The sequence below is a fragment of the Pseudorasbora parva genome, chromosome 21 (assembly GCF_024679245.1).
Source record: "Pseudorasbora parva isolate DD20220531a chromosome 21, ASM2467924v1, whole genome shotgun sequence".
Taxonomy (NCBI): Eukaryota; Metazoa; Chordata; class Actinopteri; order Cypriniformes; family Gobionidae; genus Pseudorasbora; species Pseudorasbora parva.
Window position 1 is genome coordinate 25345501 of NC_090192.1, and position 27765 is coordinate 25373265.

General features: G+C 36.6%; 1 protein-coding gene across 6 annotated transcripts; it reads right to left on the reverse strand.

Moving 5' to 3' along the window:
- Positions 1-390: 390 nt before the first annotated feature.
- ldb3b (LIM domain binding 3b) lies at positions 391-27492 on the reverse strand. Of its 6 annotated transcripts, none has more exons than XM_067429809.1 (10): positions 27370-27492; positions 26900-27119; positions 15211-15362; positions 12752-12827; positions 9558-9580; positions 8757-8957; positions 5898-5927; positions 5221-5387; positions 4996-5032; positions 391-967 (listed from the first exon to the last, which is right to left on the reverse strand). In XM_067429809.1, the coding sequence occupies exons 2-10, from the start codon at positions 26993-26995 to the stop codon at positions 871-873; spliced, it is 879 nt and encodes a 292-aa protein (XP_067285910.1). In that variant the 5' UTR covers positions 26996-27119; positions 27370-27492; the 3' UTR covers positions 391-870. The 6 variants fall into 6 exon arrangements, 5 of the variants coding, with proteins under 5 accessions (XP_067285910.1, XP_067285905.1, XP_067285906.1 ...); XM_067429804.1 differs by lacking the exon at positions 9558-9580 and adding an exon at positions 11913-12214; XM_067429805.1 differs by lacking the exon at positions 9558-9580 and adding an exon at positions 11913-12214 and having other exon boundaries at positions 27260-27388.
- Between the last annotated feature and the right edge of the window lie 273 nt (positions 27493-27765).

Here is a 27765-nt window from a genome sequence, read left to right on the forward strand (position 1 = left end):
CTGTACGTTCGCTCGGCGCTGCTGTGACATATTCACACTGCTAAGAGAAAAGCACTTCTGCAGAATAAAACTGAGGGTAACGCAGATATGACGCGATTGACAGGAGACGCGATTGACCTAAAGCACTATGCTGACACGTCCCGGGTCATTGGTTAAAATAGCAATTTTATCACAATTTACAAATAGTTGGATACATTTGGAATATTGTAAGTACTCAACTGAACAAAATATATAACACTGGCCTAGTGGTGTTTGGATATTTTACTGCAAAAATACTACATAGTGCACCTTTAACTTTTTCTTGCCAAATAATAATCATGTACATATGGTTTTATAATTCAAAATGTTTCTTTGTGTGGAAACTTTGTAAATAACAAGTAACACTGACACTTGTGTTTATTTGGTTAAAAGTAATAATGTTTTATTCACATTAACAATAGTACATTTGGTTTGTATTTCAGAATGTGCTGTGGAGTATTGCAGTGGATGTGGTACATCATTTTATCATTTCTCTGGGTTATTTTATTTTAATGTTTTACATTAGCAATTCATTCAGGCAATTCATTATTCAGCAATAATTTATGATAAACAGTGCAGCCAAAAGAGAAGAAAAAGAGAAACATAAAAAGAAAATGACAACTGAGCACTATGGACTATGTTTCAGTGACTGAAAGTTACATGAAACAAACAGACATATGAACATCAAACACAGAAGCTTTGTGTGTTTACTTACAGGCTAGTTTTTAACTCTAACTCACATTCCAGTCACTAGACTACTCCTTTCTACCTATTGCACCCTCACTTTACATCATCTTCTGGTTTCTTTGTTGATTGTTGTATCAACTTCTGTCCAGCAACATCGGGAGGCATTTACCCCTGGATGTTAAGGATCTGTGCAGATAGGCCGTGGTGCCAGTTTTTCAGTTTGGCAAATCGTGGGCCTTTTACCTCTGATTCAAATTTCTCCCTGTAAAAAAGAAAGAAAAAAAAAGAAAAAAAAAATACATAAATGATTACACATAATAGGGCTTTATATGGTCCAACCATGCAAACTGTGTCAATGCCCTTGTGAAAAATGTAGTTTGCTTAATTGTATTGAATCAAAGACTTTAAATATATCAAGACGGTGTAGGTGCACACGTATTATTAATGTGCAACATGTAATATGGCAGAATAAGCCCACGTCTTTTAAATAAAAGAGCCAATCGCCAATTAGTTAAAGCCATTGTTTCACTGCAGCTGCCAATAGAAGCTAGAAACAGTCAGGGCCATATCATGCACCCGGCGCAGTATTTGTTGCTAGTTCCAGGTTATCATTGTCATGTCCTGCTCCACATTGTTTAATGCACTCATACCGATCTGTTCACCCTTGGTCTAAATATGAGGTGTGTTTAGGCGCATTGTTGGGGCGTTGCTATTTTGAGGCAACTGAAAATGACTGCGCCATTGACCACCAAAAACCTTGTCTAAAGTCATTAGCGCAGTATTTATTGATTTTTTTTGGTTATTTAAAGGGTTCGTTAGTAATACGTGGCTATAGACAACGTGCGTACACTGCTTATTACACACAGGGACGTGTAGCAGCACACAAACATGCCAAAATTATTAAAAATAAAAGGATCACAATGTAAAAGATTATTATGCCTAGAATGACATATTTGCAGTAATGCCTAATTAAATTGGCTACTTATTTAACCAATCGTGGCAATACACACATGTATTGAAACTCACTCGTCAGGTTGAGGGTGTCTATATTCCACCATGTAAACAGTAAATCTGCCATGGTGCAAGCACAACTGGCTTTAAAGGCAACGGGAGTTTATACTCTGATTGGGTTATTGCATTTTACGACTCATTAGCAGACTAGGTAAAACCCTTTTGGACCATGTGTCTAAGTACAACCTGCGCCAACCTTTGGCCCTGAGTTTCCAGAGACGTATGCCTAGGACTGCACATTGGCTGCATGGTCCAGCCTGAAATGTAGCCCTTTTTATTGAGCCGAACTTATGGAACAGAGAAACAACTTGTGGGACAGTTCATGTCAGATTTTGTAATAAAATTTGATAATTTCAAATATATTTAAATTCAAATATATTTAACTAAAATATATTTATGGTTAAACGTTTTTGAGTTTTAAAGATGTTCCCCATTCATATGGATTATACTTGGTGTTGGATGCCTGAAATGTGGACAGAATTTTTTTTAAATGAACTGCATTGAATATGCACTTTTTAAAGTATATTTTTAAAGAAGTGTTTCCGGTCATTTATTATTTTTAAGGCCATTTAAGGGTAAAAAGAGTACCTGGCTATGAAGTACACTATTAAAAAGTGCACTTTGTAATAATGTCAATTTTTAAATCATTATGTTTTAATAATCTTTTGCCATGCTTTGTACACTTATTTCGACAAAATACATTTCTTGTGTTTACAAACATGTAAAGTACTTGATAATAATTGTATTCTATTTAATCTAAATTTGATTAAAAAGTTATTCAATATTCCATTTAAAGTTAATATATTTTAAATGTGCTAAATTGAAACTTCAACCTTACAAATGTGTAATTACAAATATATTTCAATACATGACATGCAAGTTTCAATTGAAACTGCATTAAAGTATATTTAGTTACCAAAAATGCTTGTCAGTACATTTAGCAGTACACTTTTCAGAAATACAATATAAATAATTATGAAATTACATATAAAGTTGTATAAGTCCAAAAAGCAATTAGATACAAAAAGTCTAATTGCAATTGTTTTAAATGATTATGCAAGTGACATATCAGTAGGAGTACAATAAACTTATTGCTCATATCTTTTACAAGTATCAATCTCAGACAGGTTTGTTCAGTTATTTGCTAGGTATGCGTAGGTAAATGGAAATTTCCACATTATTAAGCAAGACACAGTTCTCTTGCAATAGGGGGAGGAAGAAGGTTTTTTTTCACGATGAAAAGTATGAAATAGTGCAATGTCTTGCAAAATGCACACTCAAAAAAATTATTCAGGCCCTTGATAGATATGACACATGTTTACTTAAACATATCTCATTTTGACTCAACTTAATTTAATTGTGTTCAATCAATGTAATATATTTAAAACTGAAGTTTACTTAAAATTAATTTGTGTTAAAACTACATTAAATATTTGTGCTGACATAACTAACTGTGGGCAGTGGATCTGCAGTTCCCAGCATGCTTTGCAAGGGACTGCGTTAGGAGAGTAAATTTGGGCATTAAACTGTTATTTTATGTGTTTTTCGGTAAAGGGAAAGATGTGTTTAATGTTCAATAATGTTGGACATTGAGGAGTAGAAGCAGAAGAGTGGTGCCTGTGTTTAGGCTGTGTGCACTTATACACAAAATTATTTGATGGAATTCCTGCTCTAAATTAAATTTGAGTTTGTCCAATGAGTTATTTTTGCATTTTAATTCTAAAAATATGCGTGTTGTTATTTCAAAGCTTTAAAGGTAAAATAAATTGATAAATGTGATCACCTTACATAATAAACATTTATAAACGTTACATAACATTATTAAGTAAACTGCACATATAAATATTATGTAACAGTGACATATTCAGATGGTTTGTATTTACTCAAAGAAATTTTGTCAGCTTTACTTGAATTTATTTTGTTCATATAGCCAAATTGTAAGTGTAAAAATTGCTCAATATAGTTGTGTGCAACTATTTGATGCATCTTTTTAAAGTAAATTCTTTTTAAACTCATTTTTTTGAGTGAATGAAAACTAATATTTAGCTAAAACTGAATAGAGATTATCAAAAGATTTGTGAGTGATTTAGAGCACAGAAGAACTCGGCCAAAAAAGGCTTGTTAAGAAAAGTTTCTGTCAAAATAATTAAATGTATTTAAAAGGACAGCTATAAAGAGTATCATGTATTTACACACAATGTTTCTCTTTGTGAGCTTTGGTTATAGGGGTGGATGAAATGCAACTTTATGCACAACTGCAAGCCAACACGGACTCCTTGGGACGAGACACCAGCAGCTTCAAATACCTGTTTGCTGCGACTCTTTTTTTATCTGCCCTTTAAAAACAATGAACTCGTCTGACAGAAACGTTCCTTTATAAGCCTTTATCTGACTGAGTTCTTCTATGTTCTAAATCACGCACAAATCTTTTGATAATTCAAAAATCTCCATTCAGTTTTCACAAAATAATTTTTTCATGCCTTTTGCAAGACATTGCACCAATTCATGCTTTTCATCTTCAGAAAGATTTTTCTTCCTCGCCATATTGCATAAGAACTTAATAATTTGGAGGCACCTCTTTAAGCAGGGTTTCCATTTACCAAAGAAGACCTGGCAAACTACTGAACAAACAAACCTGTCTGAGTTATTACAGTTATCTAAAAAGAAACGAGAAATAAAACAAACAAACACTTTCTTTGAAAAACTCAAATCTAAATGTTTATTGTACACTGTAAAAAATTATTTGGAAAAAAAGCTACCTGGTTGCCTTAAAATTTTGAGTTCAATATTAAAATATTATTAAAAGATTTTGTAAGCATATTGGGTAATTGTGTGTTTTATTTCTGATGACGCAGTGAACCATGCCAAATAGTGCTATTTTCATGATTTATAAAAATGTTTATGTGTTTCAAATACAATAATATTTTGAGTTTATATTTATTAAACAAATTTCCTTCATTGTATCAACTCAAATTTTTAATTTCAATAAACTCAAAATTTTAAGGCAACCAGGTTACTTACTTTTTTAAGTTAAACCAACAAAAACCAACTTTTTTTTACAGTGTACTGAAAACATGTCACTTGCATAAGTTGGAACACAATGTAACATAAATTTTAACTATAAAATATTTTCATTTAATTGTAAATGTGTCTGAAAATGTTAACTTGGCACTTAAGTATATAATTTGCTAAATATGTTCTCTTTTTAAAAGTATGCTAAAGTTTACTTCTTTTAAAGGAAGTAAGATATGGAGCAAATATGGAGACAAAATGGATTACCTTGATTTTCTAAGAGCCTCTTCATCTGGATCTTGCACTGTGGCAGAAACAATAAAAAAATCGAGTCACCATTTACAGGCCGAATCTCCAAAATAAAGGGATTTTTATCACATAAACACTAGCTGTCAACTTATGTCAGTGCATCTAAACAAAGCATGTCAGCCCTTTCAGTTCAAACCAATTTCCAGTCCACACAGTGATGTGATTAAGAAAGGCTGTACTCACAATACTCCGTTCCTGTGATATGAGCAAGGATGCGGAAGGATTTGGACTGCAGGTTTGCAGCGCGACGGGCCCACTCAGACATCTCTGGCTCCTTATCGTCAGGTTTGATCACGGCCTGGTAGACTGGAGAAGCACTGTCCACAAGAGGGTCTTTAATAGGAAGTGAGCTAATACCAAACAGAGAGAAAAGGGACCAAGATCAGTCGTTCATCTGTTTTCTCTGAATTTTGGGTACATCAAATAATTAGTTGCATTTCCAATCATTTTACATTGATGTGCATTGAAGAGGTGCATTGTTTTAATAACAGTTCCATCTTAGTGAGAGATCTGTGATGGAGGAAGTGACTCAAGAATGAGTTAGGATAAAACTGTTTGCAGATTTCCCATATTAGGAGAAGGCGGATTAAAATGTTAGATGTTATGTCCCCTGGCAAATATACTCAGAACATTGCTTTTAGGCTTTGTCTTCATTCGTTTTTTAATACAAGATTATTTATTTTTCTTTATTGAGCTCTATTTACTTTACTTACATATTCCCAACAGTGTAACATGGTAATTGAAAAAAGACCAAAAAAGTCCACTTCAGTGTTTATGCAATCAGCCTTTAACAGAGAATATAACATGTGAGATGAATCAATGCAGCTGTGATGGATCTAAATAGACTGTTGGCTACTTACGCCAAGGGAGATCCAGCGGCGTCATCACCACTGTCAATCGCATGATGAACCAGGATGGAAGGGAGCAAGACAGAGCCGTGTCACATGGAGGAAGGGGAAAGGTGGAGGGGGTGAGGCGAGGTTGAGTGATGAGGAATGGTTGGGTGATTGGTTGTAGGTGGAGTGACATAATTACAAGCAGAAGAGGGAGGAAAAGCACAGATGAGGTTGATACACATGACCTTGTGGAAGCCTGAAATCAGCCCAGACTAGATGGCCAATAATGAGCTCTTACTGTTACAAACACTGCAAACTGAAGCACATTTTATAGACGCTAATCAAAAACAGTACACTGTAAATAGAAAGATGTGAAATGAGGGGAAATACATTAACTCAAGTGCCTTCTTATCTGCTGCAGGTATGACATGTTTTGTAGGTCAAAACCCAAAAGCTAATTCCAATTTTAGAGTTCCTGAATCATTGGGGTTTGGGTTAATGCTTGTGGTGAATACAATATATATTTCATATTTTATTCTTCAACATAAAATAAATCAGTAATACTCTCTTGTTATTTTTGCAAAGATTTAACTTTTCTTGAAAAAAGGGAGTAGCTAATAAGTGGCTAAATGGAATTACTGTATATGGTCTGGGACATTAAATGTCATCATTGCAAACTCTTCTACTCACTAGTCCGCTTTCACAGTCTTATCTTTCAAATGGAAAAACCCCATTGCGATTTTGTTGTGGAAACTAGGGTGATGCTAACTTGAAAACGATGGGCTACAAAAAAGTTATCACTGTAGCCCTCTATGGAGGCCTCCTTTGAGTTTAAGTTCTTGCTTGTGCTCTAAATTGCTACATACAGTGGTCTTTAAAAAAATTAAACACTGAAATTGTGCACTCAACATTTTTTATTCTGCCACCTTCTGGTTATTCTCTGATAGAAGTGCATAACAAAGAGTGGGTTGTTAAACCGTGTGAACCGGATCATGAATACATCTCTCCATAGCATTGAGCACTTAACGCTACACTATGTAACTTTTCCATTTGCTAGAGAGGGCTTATTCAAAAGGCGTAGTTTGCGCAGAATCTTAGGACATGTGGTCTTCACCTCACAGCCAGTGGAAAAGAATCGGGATAGGACTTATGAATCATGTTCATGGATGCGATTATTAATGTTACTGTAGTATGAAGCAGAGCAGGACCGAGTGTTGAAGAAGTTGAGCAAGCTCGCGAACAATGGGACTTATTATGATGGGATACAGTCGCTGGCGCCATTTCCACTTTTCTGGTCATGAGTATGAGGTAACGGAGCTCTGTTTATCATATAAGATACATTTAAGTGTGTTTAAAATGATGGTATGACGCCACTCTGTATGTTCGCTCAGCCGCTGCTGTGACACTTGTTGAACACTGCTAAGAATAAAGCGTTTCTGCCAAATAAAACCAAGGAAACCGAGGGTAACGCAGATATGACACACTTGACAGGTGACTCCCTCAGACGGCCCAGCTCCTTGGTTAAAATAGCAATTTTCTCACAATGCAAACATTTGGGATATTGTAAGAACTTAACTGAACAAAATATATAACACTGGCCAGGTGGTTTTTTGGATATTTTACTGCAAAAATGCTACATAGAGCACCTTTAAGTAGACCACCTATTATCAAATTAAATACTTGGGATCAAGTATTTAATGCATTGAAGAGGTGCATTGTTTTAATTACATGATGCTTCTGGGATCATGATGCTTCTGGGAAACATATTCCAGACCAATTTTGTGTACTGAATCAACCAATTCATAAAAAAGATCAAACAAAAGTCCCTTTCAAGAAAGTCAGCTCATTCTGCGGCCATTCTGGTCCTACAAGACAGGCTGCGTCCAAAATTTTATATTTGTCTTTATGTGAAAAACAGTAAGTTACGCCAAAACAGAGTATGGCCAGAGTAATGTCCTTTGAATTCATATTCGAAAAACAGTAGGCGAATAGTACCCGGATGATCTACCACTTCTGGTGAGATGTGCATTTGATGAACACTTTACTATCCCATGAGGCCACGGAAGAGGAATAGAGGTGAAGGGACGCAACTGACGCTGGTAGGTCATAACACAATGACAATGATGTCCGGATACTACACTCATTCAGACTATATAGAGCATAATCTTGTAATGGTTGTGAAGTTTGTTCAAATTCAAATGTAGTACCTACTTACATAGTATGCGATTTCGGACACAGCACAAGTCCTATTTATTTGAATGGGGGAATCCTGGAATCTCAAAAAGTTCTTTTGACTTTCCCACAATTAAATATTATTATAAATCAGCAACAAAATCTAACATGAACTGCCCCATATGTTGTTTCTTATCATCAAATAGCTTAAAAAAATTCCTCAAGTTTCTACTGGAACTGAAATTTCTAAAGGCAGCAGCAGTGACGCAATGACTTTACCAATCAGCGATTGGCTCTTTTACTTTAGAAGGCGGGACTATTCCGCCATATTTTGAATTGCAGTATTGTCCATTCATATCGTATGACTTCTGAAGATTTGGAAAATTGTGTGAGTCACTTTTATTGATAGGCTACTCTTTTTCTTATTTCTTTTTCTTAATTCTTAGTTCTCATTCACTTTTATTGTATTTAAACATGTGTCAATGAGAGTTAGCAAATAATGGCAGAATTTCCGTTTTAAGTTAACTATTCCTTTAAACATATCATTGCATTAAATAATGAAATATTATACTGTTTCAAATGCAATAAAATTCAAGAAGTGTGGCTTAAATTTTCATTTTGTGGCCTCTGTATCCCTTTCCTACCTCAGCCCTCACCTAAGCATCAGTGTAGTAAAATGTAAAAAAATGCTGGACATGACCAGAGACCTACCTCATCTCATTTCCTCTGGCTTGGGCCTGACCAGCAATGGCATCCATAATAGCATCCTGAGAGTACATACTAATAGGAGTGTTGTACTGGGCATGGATGATAGTAGCTTTCCCACCAGGACCCTTCACCTCAATAGGCTTGTGAGTGGACAAAGCTGAGTCCTTCAGTGCAATAGGATTGAAGCTGGGAACATATTCTTGGCTGTAAGAGTTCAGGTGAGGGAGTGTTCGGGGTACCATAGTGTAGAGGAGAGTGGATGATGATGAGGAGGCAGAAATATGAGTGAAAAAAGAGAGACAGTGAGACCAATTTCTGTTTGACTTACCTTACTTAATATCATGAAACAGCACTGAGTTTTACAATACTACAGTTTTCTAATTAGTTTGAATTGTTTACACCAACTGTTCGTTTCTTGTTTAGCATTCTAATAAAATACCATGTCTGAAAGCACAACATCCCGTATAACAAATGCATCTGGGCTTTCAATCCAAAATGTAAAAGACATGGCATGCAATAGTTCCCATTATCATATTCAAAACATCATGCAACGATGCATTGATCAATAAAACTATATCCAAAACCCAACTAAAGATTTATCCAGTTTAAATACTTCACTCCAAAGCATTTAACATTTCATCAGGTCTGAAATGTCAAATTGTTCAAAATAGCTTTTGAACATTCAGGAGTTAAAAAAAGTGTAAGCATGCAAACCACAACCACAGTACTGCATGTGGCCATGCTTCAGAGCACACTGATTCACACGCAACTCTGGAGATTTTGCATTCAGAATCTGTTACTGACTTGGCAGCTGTGTTGGCAATGACCTGGGACGACATAGAGGAATATAGACCAAAAAAAAGACAGACAAAAAAGGCAGTGTTAGTCATGGTTTGGCAGTGTGTTGAATTATAATGGATCCATGTCCATGTAAATTAGCAAGGGAAAAAACAACATAGAATGCAAACTGCTTCCCTTTTCCACTTTTTCCTAAAAGAACTTGCACCGTTCATCGGAATATATCTGAATATACTGTATTGGTGATAATTTGCATAACACCCCTCCATCTGTCATCGTATTTAACATTTTTTTTACAGTTTAAGTAACAGAATAGTTCTTTACACATTATCCAGAACATTGTATAAGCACTCATTTTATGTTTCATCATAGGGAATAAATGCTGGGAGTGTACGTAAACATCACATTCTTTCCCGGCAAAAAATGTCCCGAATCCTTCGCATACAAATCATAGACAGCCTTGTCGAGGAAGCTCTCGTTTTTACGCTCTTCACACATTGCCAATAAAAAGTGAATAATACTTGGGAATTCTTACAAATAACCCCTTTAAGCTTAAAATAGCTTACTTTATATAGAAATAAAAATAATATTGTCTTTGCAACTATATAAAGTAAAAATTACTAAAATTAAAGCTAAAATGATCAATTAAAGCCTAATAGAAAAAAACACGAAAACACGAGCCACGAAAGCAAATTTCTGCTTTTTCAATTTCAAAATTCTAACAAATATTATAATATATACATTAGTATATAATACTAAAATAACAATGAAACAATCACAACTCAAAGAAGTGTATAGCTGCATGACAACAAGAATCAAAGTTTAGATGAGTGTCGGGTATAATATCAGACCACTCGAGTCATCAAATTAACAGTCAATGGACGCTCTGGTCAGCTGTGCATGTGATGTTGCATAGCGGGAATTCTGTTCCTGAGAGCTACAAATAGAGGATGTGTGACGGCATCACTTCGGTAGGACTTCTTTTGGAATATACTGTTACAGGAGCTGTGACATTCTGAGCACATTAAAAGAGCCAACGAGCACACATTTGCACCCATGTTCAATTGCGGCTCATTACTCTGGGCCTGTGGGAATTTGCGCACAAGTTTTGAGAGAGAAGACTTAGGAGAGTTATGAAGTTAAAGGGTTAGTTCACCAAAAAATGAAAGTTATTTAATTAATAACTCACCCTCATGTCGTTGGACACTTGTAAGTCCTTAGTTCATCTTCAGAACACAAATGGAGATATTTTTGTTGAAAGCTGATGGCTGAGAAAGGCTTCAGATAGGCCTCCATTGGCATTCAGTACATTCCCACTCACAAGACCCATAAAGGCACTAAACACATCGATACAAAGCCCCTCTCACTACAGTGGCTGTACAATAATTTTACAATGCGACGAAAATAGTTATTGTGTGCACAAAAATCAAAATAACGACTTTATCCACCAAGTTATTGACGTGAACTTGACGCATGCATGAGAATATGACGCAGATCCGCCGCTCAAATACATGACCCGGAAGAGGAGCGCCGCTATCGCGTGAGTTCACGTCCGAGACCTACACAGAAGAGAATAACTTGGTGGATAAAGTCATTATTTAGATTTTTTTTGCACACAAAAAACATTTTCGTCTCATTGTAAAATTATTGTACAGCCACTGTAGTGAGATGGACTTTGTATCGATGTTTTTAGTGCCTTTATGGGTCTTGTGAGTGGGAATGTACTAAATGCCAATGGAGGCCTTTCTGAAGCCTTTCTCAGCCATCAGCTTTCAACAAAAATATCTTCATTTGTGTTCCGAAGATAAACGAAGGTGTTACGGGTGTCCAACAACATGAGGGTGAGTAATTCATTAAATAATTTTCATTTTTGGGTGAACTAACCCTTTAACAAATGATGCCAACATTTAAAAAAGAAATGAAAGCACCTTCTTCAACTTCAAGCTTGGCTTCTCTTCTAATCACAAGAGATGTAGCTCTGACACTACTAAAATAACCGTACTATGTCATTTGGAAACAGCTAACTTTCATAGATACAGTTCCAACTTGGCCAGGCCTTGCTCGCTGCAGGCCAGGGGGGCAGGTGAGCCTGACGGACTATTGGTCCCCCTTCTGCCAAGTACATTCCCAGCTGATCTGCTGCATGTAAGAGCAGAATGCGCAGAGGTAAGGACGGAATGTTCTGAGTACACTTTGCTGTAGATTTGTTAAAAGTACTGCTGGGATGCAGGTGAGGCTAGCCAATACCTCAGTGAACTGTTAGTGAAAAGTGAGCACTAGCAAATAGTTTGTTAAAACAGATTTGGTGGAATAGCTCATGAAGATACAGATTTGTGGGTTAGCTATAAGGGGTTTACCTACCCCAACAATGGCAGGCCATTTAGGCCATCTTGTTGCATGACCATTTCCCTTAAAGTTTCTGCTGAATACAGGCCTATGGGAGAATTATACTGTCCCTTCTGGTTTGGAGTGGTTTTTGCCCCTTGGCCGAATGACAAATAACTAGGGACAGGGCTTTTAGCAGGAGAATGAATTACATTCTCCCGAGGTTGCTTCTCAGTGTTTGGAATAAGAGACTTTTTGGAAGGTTTTTTGGCCAAGAGGATGCCATATCGTTTGACAGGTTTCTCATCATCTTCTCCTTCCTCAGTGTCCGTGGTTTCCTTAGTATAAAATAAACAATTAGATCAGACCCAAAAACTTACCATCAGCCCAAAAATGGCATGGTACAGACAAAAAGAGATGTTTAGGAAGAGGCAAATGAGGCATGTAGAAGCATACAAAAACATCAAACAGAATTCATCTACCAACAATAATGCAAATGAAAATTGGACCAGTGGGAAACTAATGAGGATTTTATATGATGTGCTTATCCTTGCTTGACTAAGAAATGCCTGTAGAGGGAGTTAAGTGTCAGCTTTACAGAGAATGTGTTTTTTCACAGTCCCCTGTACATGGCTTGGAAACTCCCATTACTGATGAAGAGGATTATAAAGAAATGGTTTGTCTAATCAAAAAACGACCATTGAGTTTACTTCAAAATGAATATGAATAATAATAAAAAACTAATACAATAGAAATGTCAGTATGTTGGAATTATATTTTACACTACACCGATACACATATCAGACATAAACCAAACCGTTTAACATGCATACTCTGGATAAGGAACATTTCAGATGGACAGAACTTGACTTTACCTTCTGGTGAGGGATAACTGGCATGGGTGAGTCCATTCTTGGAGTGGCTGTGGGTACAGGAGCGGGACGTCTCGACCTGGGAAGAGTACAGAATTCAAAAGCGAAGGTCATTAATGCCAAACGTCAGGCTTGCATTGTCCTTTTATTGATATAGTGAGTCAGAACTTTATTTAAGAAGATTTGGGCAAAAATATTAATAATAATAATACATGTATCACAACCTAAACATATTATTCTACTCCTATATGTGACCCTGGACCACAAAACCAGTCAATAGGGTAATTTTTTTATTTTTAATCACAAAATGGATCTAAATAAATAAATAAGCTTTCCAGTGATGTAAGCATAGGGCAATATTTGGCTGAGATATATCCATTTGAAAACCTGGCATCTGAGGGTCTAAAAAAGTTGTCCAAATGAAGTCCTTTATGAAAGAGCTATTATGAAAGAAGTGATGAAAAAGGTGACAAAGAAATTTTCTATTTCAAATAATAAATAGGCCTACTGTTATTTTGATCTTTCTGTTCATCAAATAATACTGATCATGTGGCACTGAAGACTGGAGCAATAATGCTTAAAAATCAACTTTGAAATTTAAAATATATTAAAAGTTAATTTAAATGATAATAGTCTTTGACAATATTAATGTAATTACTTTTATATCAAATAAATGCATGAGAGATAAGATACTTTCAAAAACATTAAAAACCTTACACACTAAAAACAGGCAGAAATATAAAAGGAAAGAACAACATTTAATTGCTCATCAAAATTACTATATCTCAAAGACACAATTTTCCTTAAAGGGGTATTTCAGCGCTGGGAAGATGAATCTGTATTTAAACTGGGTCATATAGTATGTCAAATTGTTTTTTTAATTTGGTGCTTTCTAGACTGAGATAAGACAGAAATTGTATTTTTGTCTTATGGGGATGAAAGACAACAATTCCCAGAATGCTTCGCTGCCCTGTGAGGCCACTCCAAAAGCCACAGCTACTGAATCACTGTGACTGGATCACTTTCCCCATCGTGTTCTTTTTTACAAAATCAGTTCAGTTAGAGAACGGACACTACAATTAAAAACTGAACGTGTCTGTTCAATATAATGTGATTTATGTGATAAGCACGATCAGTCGAATAGACTCCAGGGTTTCTACTGATAGAAAGCCATATGCTAATCGCTGAGGTAACCCTTTAAATAAGAGCACAAGCTCTATAACCAATAAACAGACAACATCTCAATTTTGCAGAGTGGCTGATCAATCAAAACAAAAACTGCTTAAACCAATGAAATTACTACATTTGGGGTCTTTAAAATGAAAATCCTTTAACAATGAGAAGGAGCACTCATTGGAGGTTGAGTGACCTCCAAGTAAGTGCTCTTTTAAAACAAAAGCAGCATTGCTTCTAAAGTCCAGGGAAACTACATGTGCACCCTGTCAATCTTTTGAGATGCTTTTGACTGGAGAGGAGTAAGGAAAGGTGATGCAAAATTACATAAATCAGTCAATGATAAATCTGTTATATCAAATAAATAGAGCTAATGTCTATAACATACATAATACTAACATCTGCATGTATATGAAAGCAACATTCAGCCTCCAACCAATAAACGTGGATCCTGTCAATAAATAAGGAGAATCAAGAAGACTTCTGAAGATGACTCACGACTGAAAGATGGAGAGGAGAAATAGCTTATAAAAGTGAACACTAGAGCCAGCATTAAGAAATGTCACAGGGTAGCCAAGGTATCTTTGTGTGAAACATTTCTTTCCTTTGCTGTAGTGCAGGTGGCCACATGAAAGGACTTAATCTTCTTTCGGATAGAGGCTTTGGGGTGTCCGTACTAAATTAATAAACTATATTAAAAAGGTGGGAAGCCTTCCGAATGTAATTTCCCCTACCTTCTAAATATCAATGCCTTTCATTTATGCATGCTGGCAACCTGAAGGACTACACCAAGACCCAGGTGATTTATCTCTTTTTTTTATTCAATTGTCCTGTCTGCATATTTGTATGCTAACCATCACTCATAGTTTGTGTCAGCTCAACTGAATGAGTTTCATAATGGCAGAGAACTTGTAATGCTTGCCAGAGTTGACTGCTCCCAAAGTAAATGAGATGCATTGCTAATGCCCTCTTAAGAAAGACTAAAGGCCTTTTCATAACATAGGAGAATAACTTTAATGATAAAGACATAGTCTTAAAAATTGTTCATAGCATAGTTCACTCCACAACTATAATGGCAGAGAGGAATGATATACCGGTAATTGGAATCACTTTCCCAGTGATGTGTTTTTCCAGCTAATAAATGATAAAATAGCCCATCAGAATCCATCCTGCTTTAAAGAGTTTGAGCATTTAAGGCGGCAGACGAAACAGAACATTATTGTGCAGAAACATAAAAAGCATCAAAGGTGTTCAGGTGATCCTCTGAACACATTATTGTTGAGGTTTACCTCTGCATGGTGAGGATGAGTTTGGTGGTGGCTGCCTTTATCTTGTTTTGGGCATCCAGATGGGTCATGCCTTCGGTGCTAACCCCATCTATCGCAGTAATAATGTCACCCTGATTGAGGTTTCCACTTGCTGCCTTGCTGCCTGGTGTGATCTGTGGACAGACACCAGACACATTTTGCTTGCTACAGTACATACATTTGCATGGTACATCGGTCACATTTAATTAATAATTTGTCACTGTCAAGTGCAGCAGCTGATTCTGAGCAGATGAGTACCGACACAAACAGTGTTCTCCTCTTAAACTAATGTTAACACTTTTGGGGCCTTGAAAATGAAAATCCTTAAAGCTACACTGTGGGATATTTTCCCCCATCTAGCGGTGAAAAGGTATATGACCATCCAGTGAATATTAGTTTCTGTTCCTCTCAATTCTGATTTAGTTTTAACTCCTACGGTGGCCGATTTAGTCCAAGATTAACATGGCAATCCCCCTCTTCACATTCGACACGGTGCCATCGAGTGTTAAAACGCGAAAGGCGAAGCTTGAATTTATGGGTATGTCCCTCTTTGGCTAATGTACTTTCAAGATGGAGGGGCAACATGGCGCCCGGCATTCGAACCCCTCATCCGCATGTATTTTCAATGGCATATTATAAACTTACGAGAATACTTTATTACGTGAAAGAAGTAAGTATACATTAATGAGCATATTTTTGAAAGAACAAAGTGTTTTTAGATAAGAATAAACTAAAAAAGTTACACAGTGTAGTTTTAAAGAACGAGAAGGAATGATGATTAAGTAATTTCCAGAGCTCTTTTAAAATAAACAGTTGCTGTGTAAGCATGGTGAAACCCTTGGGGATGTTTCAAAAGGCAGTTGACATAAGACATGCCAAACATAAACAATGTTTACCCCACCCCCTTAATGCTGCTCTCCATTACATACGTTTGTTGTTAAGATAAAAAAATAAATTTTTAGGCTGGTCTGCCTCAGCGGTCTAGCGCTCATCAATGTCAAAATGAAGAAGGCAGGGCTGAATGTTCACTGAATATGAGTGAATGTTAATTCCAATGTGACACTTTTAGATGTTACAGTAAAGAGCGTGTGCGTTTAAGATACAAGTAGCTAAACTTTTCATATATGACAACTGTTTTATGATGGAAACATTTAATAACCCACAGTTACATAACTTGTAACTATACAACATATACAACTACTATACAACTTTTCTAATGTAATTGTGCTATTTTGAATTAAAAATATGCAATCATTTAAATTTCATGTCATTCAATTGAATGTGACAAGACAATTATTTTTTGTTTTTTTACATTTTTGACATATTATACATATGCGAAGTGTGCATATTTTTAAATAAAATATTATTTTCAAAGAATTTTAATGGATTACTTCACGATAATTACACTGTAAACAATAAAAACAGAAAATGTACTAGTAATTTTCTGCCAGTACATTATCCAGTTATTTTATGTAAATTTCCATTAACCCTAAAAACACAAACTAATGGAATGTGTAATTCAAAATACAGGTAAAAACATGTAAAAAAAAAAAAACAATACAGGAAATTCCTAAGTATTTATACAGTACATTGTGCCCTATTTTTTTATTTAATTTTTTTTTACAGTGTAGATCTAGAACTTATTTTACCGTTCTTATTTCTTACTCATTTCCTTAAATTCCAGTAAACACGTTATAATGTTTTATCATTATATGAAGCTCAAATGGCCTTTGCCTTCTACATATATAGGTGTAGTTAAAATTAAAATAGTATTTAATTTGTTTCGGTGTAAAAAAAAAAAAGTGGCTATTATTTCAGGCACCTCATTAAAAAGTTAAAAATAAAGGTTGTTGTTGACGCCCCTGCCTCCCTCAATTTGACGCTATATTCTGGACCCCGGCCACCAACCCTTCTGTCCCACCTGCTGCCATTACTCAACACACACACACACATATAGATGTTTATGAGAGAGCTCTCCTTTATGTAGCCTAATGTTCTGAAAGTAAAAACCCAACCAACTGCCATGCAACTTAGAACTTCTGAAGGTGCACGAGGAGCACTTGATCATGTTATTAGAAAAAAAATGGAATCTATAATGATACTTTTTTTTAAAGTGGACAGGATAGAAAAAAATCTGGGACTTTTGCTGACTCCAAATCAGCAAAGCTACTATATAATTTACATTATAATACATTAAAAATGATTAATTTGATGTTCATATCCTCATCACCCCCCCCCCCCCCCCCTTCACATTTTACTTATAGTTCACCTAAAACGATTTGATAGTTCACCCAATAATGAAAATTCTGTCATGAATTACTCGCCCTCATGTAATTCCAAACCTGAGAGACATTCGTTCATCTTCATTCATGATGATGAAATCTGAGAGCTTTCTGTCCCTCCATTGATATACGCAACTACCAATGCTACAAAAAGTTCCTAAAGAGATCGTAAAACTCCATATGAATTGAGCGGTTCAGTCCAGATTTGTCTGCATATAGACACGATCGCTTTCTATGATGAACAGATTGAACTATAAACACTGATCAGTGAACAGAAGCTCAAACAAACCTTCTTGATGTGCAAGAACAAACCTTTTGCGAAAGCTCAAACATGATGTGTAAAATAAGAACAAACCTGATTGGTTCTTGCAGAAGCTCAAACGTGCTGCATGCGTAACATGAGAATGAACCTCATTGGTTCACTGTAAAAAAAATTCAGGTCTCCAATTGAACATTTTCAAGTGACTGATTACATCTAAATTTTTCAGTTGGCTGAATTGAATTTCTGTTAATTAAACTGCATCAATTCACAGAATTTGTATTCGGCCAACTGAAACATTTAGATGTGATTAGTCACTAGAAAATTTTAAATTGGAGATATATATATTTTTTTTTACACAGTGTTCTTGCGGAAGCTCAAACGTGCTGTGTAACACAAAAATGAACCTGATTGGTTCTTGGAGAAGCTCAAACATGCTGCATAACATAAAGTAATGAACTTCATTGGTTCTTGCAGAAGCTCAAACGTGCTGCGAAACATTCGAGAATGAACCCGATTGGTTCTTGTGGAAGCACAAACGTGATGCGTAATATTCGAGAATGAACCCTATTGGTTCTTGCGGAAGCTCAAGCGTGCTGTGTAACATTTGAGAATGAACCCGATTGGTTCTTGTGGAAGCACAAACGTGCTGCGTAACATTCGAGAATGAACCCTATTGGTTCTTGCGGAAGCTCAAACGTGCTGTGTAACACGAAAATGAACCTGATTGGTTCTTGCAGAAGCTCAAACATGCTGCATAACACAAAATAATGAACTTCATTGGTTCTTGCGGAAGCTCAAATGTGCTGCGTAACATTCAAGAATGAACCCGATTGGTTCTTGCAGAAGCTCAAACGTGCTGCGTAACACGAGAATGAACCCGATTGGTTCTTGCAGAAGCTCAAACGTGCTGCATAACATTCGAGAATGAACCCGATTGGTTCTTGCAGAAGCTCAAACGTGCTGCGTAACATTTGAGAATGAACCCGATTGGTTCTTGCAGAAGCTCAAACGTGCTGCGTAACACGAGAATCAACCCGATTGGTTCTTGCAGAAGCTCAAATGTGCTGCGCAGCACATGAGAATGTAGCTCATTGGTTCTCGCACATCAAGCGAACATGCTTAAGCTTCCATTAGTTTACCACAACTGATGTGTGAATTGATCAATGTTTATATGTGAATAAAAGCCTAAATTCAATCTGTCATCATATAAAGCAATTGTTTCTCTTCAGAATATTCGGAAGATGAACAAAATTATTACGGGTTTGGAATGACATGAGGGTGAGTAATTCATGACCGAATTTTCATTTTTGAGTAAACTATCCCTTTAAGCCTGCTGTTTGACTGACACTTCAATCATGGAACTGCATGGTGAATGACAGTGAGAGATTAATTAAATGAACACACACACAGAGGGGCACATTGACAAAGAATATGACTCGTGTGTAGTCCCAGACTAAAATACGTTTGAGCTGTTTTAACTGAAAGCATATCTTAAAACATGTTAGTACTATTGTTTTGTCTCAAGATGCACATCTATAATGTTCTTTTTTAAGGCATGTTTATAAAAGCTACTTAAATGTCCTAATTTAACTCTGATGATTAAATGGCTTAATCTAAGCCATGTCTGTTAAACCAGGTCATTGTTTGGTCATATCACCCTGTAGCCCAAGTCTGTTTAAAGGGGGGGTGAAACACTCAGTTTCAGTCAGTGTCATGTCAATCTTGAGTACCTATAGAGTAGCATTGCATCCTGCATATCTCCGAAAAGTCTTTATTTTTTAAATAATTATATAAGAAAGATGCGCTGTTCCGAGTCTTTCCGAAAAAAGCCGAGCGGGTGGGGCGTGTCGTGTGAGCGAAGCTAAATAATGACGTGTGCTCGCTGCTGCTATGTTGAGTCGAGTGCGTCGTAAAGCTGTGTCAACAGCGGGAAAAAAACTTTATTCAAAATAAAAATATGGCTTTTAATCAGATACAGCCATACATCTATGATCCGGAATCAGACCCAGAGGCTGCAGTTGAACAGGAGCAGCAGCAAAAACGACTAGAGCATGACGTCTCTTTTTGGTACAAGTTATACACTAACTATATAATATGCTTAGCGGCTTGTGTTATTTACATATTTATACTTGAATTATATCGTCGTATTTTTGTCTTTGAAGGTGTACATGTGGGAAGTGCAGTTGTGCACGTGTGTTTGTGTGTTTACGCGTGGTTTGTGTAGACAGTAAGCGGACTAAAAAAAACACAGACATTTGAAGCAGTCTCACTCACCCTTCTAACGTTGGGACTGCTCCATCATTCAGCATTAGGCGATTGGGAAAATCCGGCGTCGAGCTGGGCCTTGTTTATGAAACAGTCGGCACCGAAATGCAGCGAACAGATATAAACATTCGCGCAACTCAGTTGCTGATCCGGAAAAGCAAATTACATCCACTGTTGCCTTAACGCGGGGTTTTTGGCGAATCTGTGCAGGACTGTCTTGGTCTGGCAACCAAAAACGCACTTTTTTGGCGACATTGTTATGTGCACATCACCTGTCCAGCATCCTACAAGCCAGCGCTTTGATGGGCGTAGCCTGTTACTTTCGCTCTCTCCCTCTCTCTCTCTCACGCACTTCCGGTAGAATTGTCCGTAAGGCCCATACAAGGAAATTCCGCCCCCATTAACGTCAAAGGGGACGCATGATCGCAAAAAACTTGCCGAAACTTATGACTAACCGGAAGTAGTATTTTTGACAAAGAAATACTCCCATCAAACGTCCACCTTAACTTTTGAAACTTTGTCTATGTTTAGTATGGGATTCCAAGTCTTTAACAGTGTAAAAAGATCAGTATGCATGAAACAGCATTTCACCCCCCCTTTAACCCTGGCATCCTGAACAAAATTTGCCCATTGACCGTTTGTCCATCATGGCATCTTAATCCTCCCCATATCTTGATTGGCTTCATCACTCTGTCTCCTCTCAGCCAATCAGCTGGTGTGTAGTGGGAGTTCTAGCGCAATGGCTGCCGTCGCATCATCCAAAAAATAGTAAAAGTGTCGGCCTCACTTTATATTAGGTGGCCTTAAGTACTATACTCACATCAAAAAATAAGTATAATGTACTTACTGTGTTTAAATTGAATTGCAAAGCTCTTTTGTTGAGGTGGGATACGGGTAGAGTTAGGGACAGGTGTGGTGGTGTGGGTCAGTTTAAGGGTAGGGTTAGGGGTTTAAGGGTAGGGTGAGGTAAGGGAAGTGTCAACTGTGTAATTACAAATGCAACTACAGAAATTAATTACAGACGTAATTACATGCAGGTATTTTTTTAAATGCAAGTACAATGTAAAAACATGTGTACGCAATAAGTGCATTGTATCAAATGATTAATTACAATGTTAGTACATAGTAGTTAAGGCCAGCTAATATTGCCATACTCTTTCAGCAATTGCTATGCTAATGCTATCAAAGCATTGTGTTATCAATTAGAATTTGTTGAATTAGCTATTAGCAAGCTAAATTTCCACTACTAAAAATATTCAAATTGAGCTCACATGACAATTTTAACTTAAATGTATGAATTAACTTGCTCAGTTTTTAAGAGCACTTAAAATGTATGAGTACAAAATTGAAATCTGAAAGTTCCACTTATTTATAATTTCTTATCTAAAAATGTGATGTAAATGATAATTTTTTTTGAGTTTTGACAACTTATTCTGGTTAACAGTGCAGATGACAACTCACTAATAATAAGTATGTATTCCAAGTTATATAAATGAGAGCATCTGTTTTATCCCAGATTTTCGTGTGATAGCAGAAGTCTGCCAGAAGAACCAGTGTGGTTATGAAATTGGGGTCCTGTCGTTTTTGGCATTGTGATTTATGAGGCAGCCCTTGGTAAATGCCAGCTTTAATTGTCTTTTTCCACTTCCAGGACTGTTACGACTAAAAGCAAAGGTTGGGGTGGTGATCTGGACTATCTGTTGTACCTGTGGGTATTTGCAAGGTCCTGAAGGCCATTGCAGTATATTCTTTTCATTTTTCATTGTTTTTTTGCTAAGCTCTGGCACACATGCATATATGTGCATAATAGGTCCTGACTCTGTTCACCTTTATGTCGAGAAGGCCTTGACCTCAGCATAATGAAACCTGACGTCATATAGCACTGAACACTAGGGTCGGAGACCTTGAAGAGCTTACAAAGCAGTCGCCAAAGTAGAATTGAACACACTTTTTCACATGAGTTCTATACATTTGCAATACACAGGAGACACAATGTGAGAATGAAAGGACAATAGAATGAATAAAAATAAGATTTGGGTACATCACTAAGGATTCATCTGCAGTTAAATTACTTTATATAATACATCACAATGACTCCACAGACTGTCTTTGTAATGGACTTTATGAAGTGCTTCACAGAATATAACATTGGCACTTTGCAGCTAGACTTCCATATCATGTGCAACCACATATAATGGCGAAAATTATCTCTGAGAGGACATTTAGTGCCAGTGTTTTCTGCTATTAGCAGTGCCGCTCCGCAAAGCTGTCCGGCACATACAAAGCTGTCACTTAAGTTGACTTTGTATATGCTCTTATCAGAATTTACTAAAGTTATTGATGAGAGCCTGTTGCTTCAATTGCAATTCCTAATTTCTGCTCTTTGCATTTTTTAGGCAATGCTTTGTTTGACAAAAAGATAAAAACAGGAATGATTTAAATGAAAATGTTTCCAATTCAGACAAAAGTCAGCTATATAATGAAAGTATCTGAACTGTGTTCTCAGGAAAACCTTTTTAGATGTCAGTCAGGGCAGGTCGTCACATGTTTTGGCGTATTGTAATTTTATGCAATTTATTGTTTAGAATTTCTGTTGGGGTTAAAGTTAAATAAGGAAGGTGGTCTGCTGGAAGCTAGATGTTTTCTTTATAAAGTTTTAAATATAGATTTTTTTTTCTTACACAAACCCATCGATTCACTTCACAAGGCATTTATTCATCCCCCCCCCGGAGCCGTGTGGATTACTTTTACAATGGATGGAGGCACTTTTTGGCCTTCAAATTTTGGGCTGCCATTCATTGCCATTATAATGCTTGGAAGAGCCAAGGCATTTTAAAATATAACTCTGACTGTTTCTTCTGAAAGAAGAATGTCATATACAGCTAGGATGGCTTGAGGGTGAGTAAGTCATCAAGGTCATTTTAGTTTTTAGGTGAACTATCCCTTTAAGTTTTTTCCTAAAAGTCTGTCCAAGCGATATTTAAATTCACGATGACCTCATGTGTCTATTGTCTCTGCGTGCTCTTCACATTTATGGCCCTCACATGTATTTCTGTTGGTCTGACCTTCAGTGCTAAGCTAAAATCAGTGACCATAAGTCAGACATTGCACCCGTAGGTCGTCAGTGCTATCATTAGGTGCCAAAGAGCTTTTTATATAGTTACAAAGGAGGAAAAGTAAATAAATGGTAAAACTGCTAAGAGACAGCACACTGAAATATATATTTTTTACTGCATGTTCAAATTGCTTAGTTAAAATGAGCTGAAGAAACACAATTGCTATACATTTTGACCTAACTTAATTTGATTGTGTTCAATCCACTTAAAATATAAGTTAAATTGAAGTCAAACTTAATTAATCTGTATTGAGTTACATGAATGATTTGTCGCATTAACTAAAAACTGGGCGGGGCTTGTTAGTTACCAGCATGCATTGCATATGGTTAAATCAAGAGAGAGTAAATGTTGTTATTTTATATGTAAAAGTGTTGTTTTATGTATTTTTGAGCAAGATGAGAAAGGGGAGACTTTATTGTGCTTTATAGTGTTTAATATTCAACTATGTTGGAATTATTAGAATAATTTAAATTGCAGTGGGTTACCATTGTGGAGAAGAGTGGAGAATTTGCTTGGCTGTGGATTAATACAGCCATTGTCAAAATTGCTTTGCTTAAAGAGCTTTATGAGCTTAATGCTTAGCATTTAAGATGCTAATGTGTGTTACTTCTAGTTAGTTTTTCAGCTAGCTATTGCAGTATTATAATTCAGCTGTGTAACATTTAAAATAAAATGGATGAGAGAATATTTGATTTTGAATGTCTGAATCATGTCAGGGAGTCCTACAAAATTTACTTTGAAACTACTTAAAGGGTTAGTTCACCCAAAAAATGAAATTTATGTCATTAATGACCTCCATTCATATACGGAATACAATTTAAGATATTTTATATTTAGTCTGAAAGCGTATCCAAGTGTATGCACACTATACTGTCCATGTCCAGAAAGGGAATTAAAAAAACATCAAAGTAGTCATTGATTCATGATTCTGATTGCCAATGTCAAGTGATTTCAGCAGTTTGGCACGCGATCCGAATCATTGATTGATTCACTGATTCATTACCGTTTGAATCTTTATTTGAAGTTTGAAAACAAACATGGAAGAGAAGACAATGCTGAATAAAGTCGTAGTTTTTGTTATTTTTCGATGCTTCAAGAGATTCTAATTAACCAACTAATGTCACATATGGACTAATTTGATGTTTTTTTTATTCCCTTTCTGGACATGGCCAGTATAGTGTGCATACACATGGATTCGCTCTCTGACTAAATATAAAATATCTTAAACTGTGTTCCGAAGATGAACGGAGGTCTTATGGGTGTGGAACGACATTAGGGTGACATTAGGCATGACATTAGCATAAGTCATTAATGACATCAATTTCATTTTTGGGTGAACTAACCCTTTAATTGGATCACTTAAAATGTATTCATTCCATGAAGTTACATTAACAAATTATGTTTGCTTTTTTGTTTTTACTTAATTGATTCATGTGGGACCGATGTACACAATTAAATCATGTAAATCCAAGACACTTTTTTTCAGTGTAATGTGATTTTTAATTTAAAAATCAGCCTAAAATATTTCATTAGGAAATGACGAGGCAGCTCTCCCAACCTATCCATAACCTCAAAATCAACCCACATACATGAACAAATACAACCATATTAACAAACTCATATTGTACTGTCATTCACTTAGCATAGTCAATATATTAGTGTTGTCATTTCCCCATGTCTGTATAACACGCCACGATACCTTAATTAAAGTTGGATCATAGCTTGCATGAAAAATGAAACGGGACAGTTGAAGAATGTCTGTGATTTGATATTTCAAAAGGTTGCATCTCAGGTCTAAATCCATTTGTCAATAGCTGCTGTAAATGACTGTCCCGTCGGCTCCTTTATTGACACTAAATCAAACATCCAGAGGATTTTTTTTTCAAATACGAGGACAAAATATAAGATTGCACTAATTTACTGAAACAAAAATGTCTTCATCATGTCTATATCACTTTAGACGTAGTCTGAAAACAAGCCACAAGTATACAAAAGCAGTAAAAGCAATTACTGAGCTGCTTTGTGGAAGACAGCAGCTTGGTCAGCCTTGGGACCAGGATTAAGATTCAATGATTGTCTACAGTGCTTTCGGATAGAGGCCGATCTCTTATTACAGTGTGTGAGCATCAATTGTGAAATGCATAAACTGTCACCTCTGGCGGTTACGCATCATTCATCTGACACCTGATCCAAACACATATACCTTCCACATTTCCATTTACTGCCATATTCAGTGACAGCTGGCTCAGGAGAGACTATAATACCCAAATGGACGCCTGGAGTGACACTGATTACAGCGTCAAAGTGTGAGCCACCGACAATGCTGATCAGAAAAGAACAATGTTTTCTCTGATGGTCCTATATTACTGCAGACAAGGGGCCAATATGAGGAGTCGGCTCTGCCACAACCCTGACAAACAGAGGTAATGACTCTCCCCTTATTGAGGTAAAAGCCAATCAAATGTCAAGAAAGGTGTCAGCTATGAAACAAACAAACTGGGTTGAACCGCCTGTGACTGATTATACAGCAGTAACGATTTATTGTCATAGCAGATTGAAAATCACCTCATCCTCTGTTAGGACAAACTAACATGTCTAAACCTTTAGACAAGGCATGTCAACTTCACTGAATCCATACACTAACACTGAGGATTCTATAGGCGCCCTATGAGCACACTTGGTGAATAAACAGAAGGCTGTACGATATGAGTTGTATTAACAATTCAACTCTCTAAGTAAAGCGTTGCTATCTTGTCAATAGTACATCTTATTGATCAGTTTGAAAGGGTGTGCTTCTTTGTTTAGTGCTGTGAATGTCTACAATATCATTCATAATGATCTTTTTAGTTGTGTTGCCGAAAATTATAGACGGCAAACAGCTTACCATCAAGAAAGGACTTCTTGGAAAAAAATAGTTGTTTTTTAAAAATCTCAAAGCTAAAAGGAGATTCGAAGAGCAACAAGAATTTGCGCATCTTTCCATGAAATATGACGTCAATGCCTGCTTAGCATTAATGGCAGATGGTAGGGACATCCAAAACCAAATTACTTTTACACTTAATAGGATAGTTCACCCAAATAAAAAAATGTTGCTTCCTTTTTTTCACCCTCATATCATTCCTTTCACCTGCAGAATAAAAAAGCAGATGTTTTGAAAAACAAGTGTCACCCAAACATTAAAAGTGAACGGGGTCCAAACAACACAGAAAATGTACAAAATATCTCCTTTTGTGTTCCACAAAAAAGAAAACCATAGAGGTTTGGAAAGGCATGAGGATGAGTAAAAATAAATGACTATTTCTTCTGAGGCTTTACATAAGAAAAATGAAAGTTGTTTTCTTTTGCGTTTCATTTTATAGATTAAATATCCAGCATGTTCATTTTTTCACATTGTGATTCAACCAGAACTTCCTGCTTCTCACCTTTCTCTTTTTAACCCCACACGCACAGATTTGTTTTCTTAAGGCATCATCTAACGCTATTCATAGAGTTGTCCACTGTTAATAAACCACAACTCCTGGCTCAAGCCAAAGGGCCATAATAGCTGGTTAGGGAATGGCTTGGATGATAACCAATACAACAACAGCTGCAACACGTTATTACATAATGCCCACATAAATGAGATTTTCATTGTTTAGTGAGTCAAAATAATCTCTGATAAGAGCATTTTTTTAATCAAAGCAGGAATTTGTTTAAATAGAGCATGATGGGTTTGTTTTTTCTACAAGGCAGAGCTGTTGTCTCACCCGGGAGATGGTCAGGGGCATGTTGAAGTCTTTTCCTCCCTGCAGCCTGAAGCCCCATGGCGCAGGTCCTGACAGGGTTACTGTGTAATTGCTCATTTTAAAGAGGGTTTAAAGTGAAAAGCTTCTTCTCGGATCAGTAAAGTCCCTTCTTTCCTTTCAGTTCTTTTCCCTGTAGTCGGGACGACCAAACACCCGGGTACGGGCAGGCACCGAGGAGCCTCTGGAACACAACAACAACAGACAGGAAATGCAATAGAGTTAAAAAAAATCTGTATTACCTTATGCCCTCAGTCAGTATACGACCATCACACAGGATGTGAGTTAATAAAGCTGTGCTATCAATAAGCGTCAAAAACATACCACAGAATGAATCAAACTTTTAAAAAAAACAAATAGTTCAATCCCACCCCTGTTTACACTGACAACATAAGACAAAAAAGTCTTAAAAGCAGAAGGAGGAGAGTTCTTGCCTGCTCGGATGGCCTGGACAGACAGCCTAAGAATAGATCCTCTCTGCAGAAAGTGATAACACTCAAGCCCTCTGGCCCTTATATGGCATGTAAGGGGACACCCCCGGATACCAAGCCCCCATGATTCACATGGCGAATATAGCCTCTTCTTAGGGTAACACATTTTTCCACTCTGCTCCTATGGGCGTCCACTCTATAGAGTACCATAGATATTGAGAGAGTGGGAAGCAACTAATAAACAACAAGAAGCCATAGTGGCTAAGTCTGACGTAATGCCACTTTAAAGCTGTTTCAGGGTGTAAATCCAAATAGATGTCTGTAAGATTTGTTTGAGGTGATGGGACTGATTATAACGTTCATCGAGGGCCTTGTCTCTTTTTTCTAATTTCACAATGG